The 1,230-nt window shown below is 35.0% G+C and overlaps 1 protein-coding gene across 1 annotated transcript in view; it reads right to left on the reverse strand.

The window, feature by feature from the left end:
* Positions 1–1,230, reverse strand: part of CBG11316 — a gene marked incomplete at both ends in the record, with an annotated part of 5,475 nt that overhangs the window by 865 nt on the left and 3,380 nt on the right. Inside the window, 2 exons of the mRNA XM_045236542.1 lie at positions 72–186; positions 230–432. Of these exons, the coding sequence (XP_045094566.1) occupies positions 72–186; positions 230–432 (318 nt within the window). The remainder of the gene's footprint in view (positions 1–71; positions 187–229; positions 433–1,230) is intronic.

Here is a 1,230-nt window from a genome sequence, read left to right on the forward strand (position 1 = left end):
TTTTTCGAAGTGTCGCGGTGTCGAAGGGACGCGGAACCGCGACGGTAGATCAAACTCTCCAATTACAGTACCATTTGAAAATCTCCATTGTCTTTTCGGTTCGAGAAAAATAAATGATTCCTGCTTGAACCTGATACGAGGATTTCAGAAGATTAAGAGAATTGCTTGGAAAGTATTCGAGAAGTCCTGGAACTTATAGATAATTCATCAAAATTAATAGTCCTTTTACCTGGAACCAGCGTTGCAAAGTTACTATGGTTAGAATTACTGAAAGATGTAATTGACGAGTAGTCGTCATCTGTCGATTGATTTCTCGCCACTTCATCGAAAAAGCTCCTAATGGCAATTGGCAGAACCATTTTCATATGTGCATCTATCCACCAAACATGCCGAAATTCCATTAACATTTCAGCCATAATCAATGGCTTAAATCTGAACGTCTTAAAGCAGATACCGTATGTCCCTTACTCAAGCCGTCAACTTCAAACGCAATCATCTGGGTTCTCTTAAAAGATATTAAAAAATCTTCAACTAATCAATTATTTATCGTAAAATTACCAATGTTTTATCAGTTGACAAAGTTCTGATATATTTCACAGGAATCGAGATAATTCAGCTCAAAGTTACCAGGTTTGGGTGGGCTCCTATTAGAGTAACTATAGTTTGATAACTGGTTCATTTATGATCTTTTTCAAAATTTCGTTTCAATTACCTGAATAACAATGGACTCCGAATGTATGTAGTCTCATTTTCCAGCGGAGATACAATCAAAATCAAAAGATTGATAGTCCACACATTTTCTTTAAATATGAGGATTTTTTGACAGAGATAAAAATCAAAGAACGGAATAGACTTAAGGTGCACTCGCTTCCTCGAAGCAGCGGATTTGTAGAGATGTATTGAGTATGGTGTTGTACCTAATCTCAGGAAATTCATCTGTAAAGAATGTGTGCGTGATCTTATGGATATGTTTTGAACTACGATTGGTCTGTTGCATTTTATGCCTCTTGGTTCCCTTAGAAACAACCTCGTTCTTTTAAAAAATGATTTATTAGACACCCGAACATTTTATCAACAATAACTTAAATTATAATAATCTCAATTTTTACATGTACCAAACAAGTCAAAAATTATTATCTTCCTAAAATAATCCTAACGGTGTGAAGTACTTTAAATGGTCTTGATAGTGATTCAGCATTAAGAGATTTAAAATCGATTGATCGAATCTGA

This window comes from Caenorhabditis briggsae (genome assembly GCF_000004555.2).
Source record: "Caenorhabditis briggsae complete genome, chrV, whole genome shotgun sequence".
In the NCBI taxonomy this organism is placed as follows: domain Eukaryota; kingdom Metazoa; phylum Nematoda; class Chromadorea; order Rhabditida; family Rhabditidae; genus Caenorhabditis; species Caenorhabditis briggsae.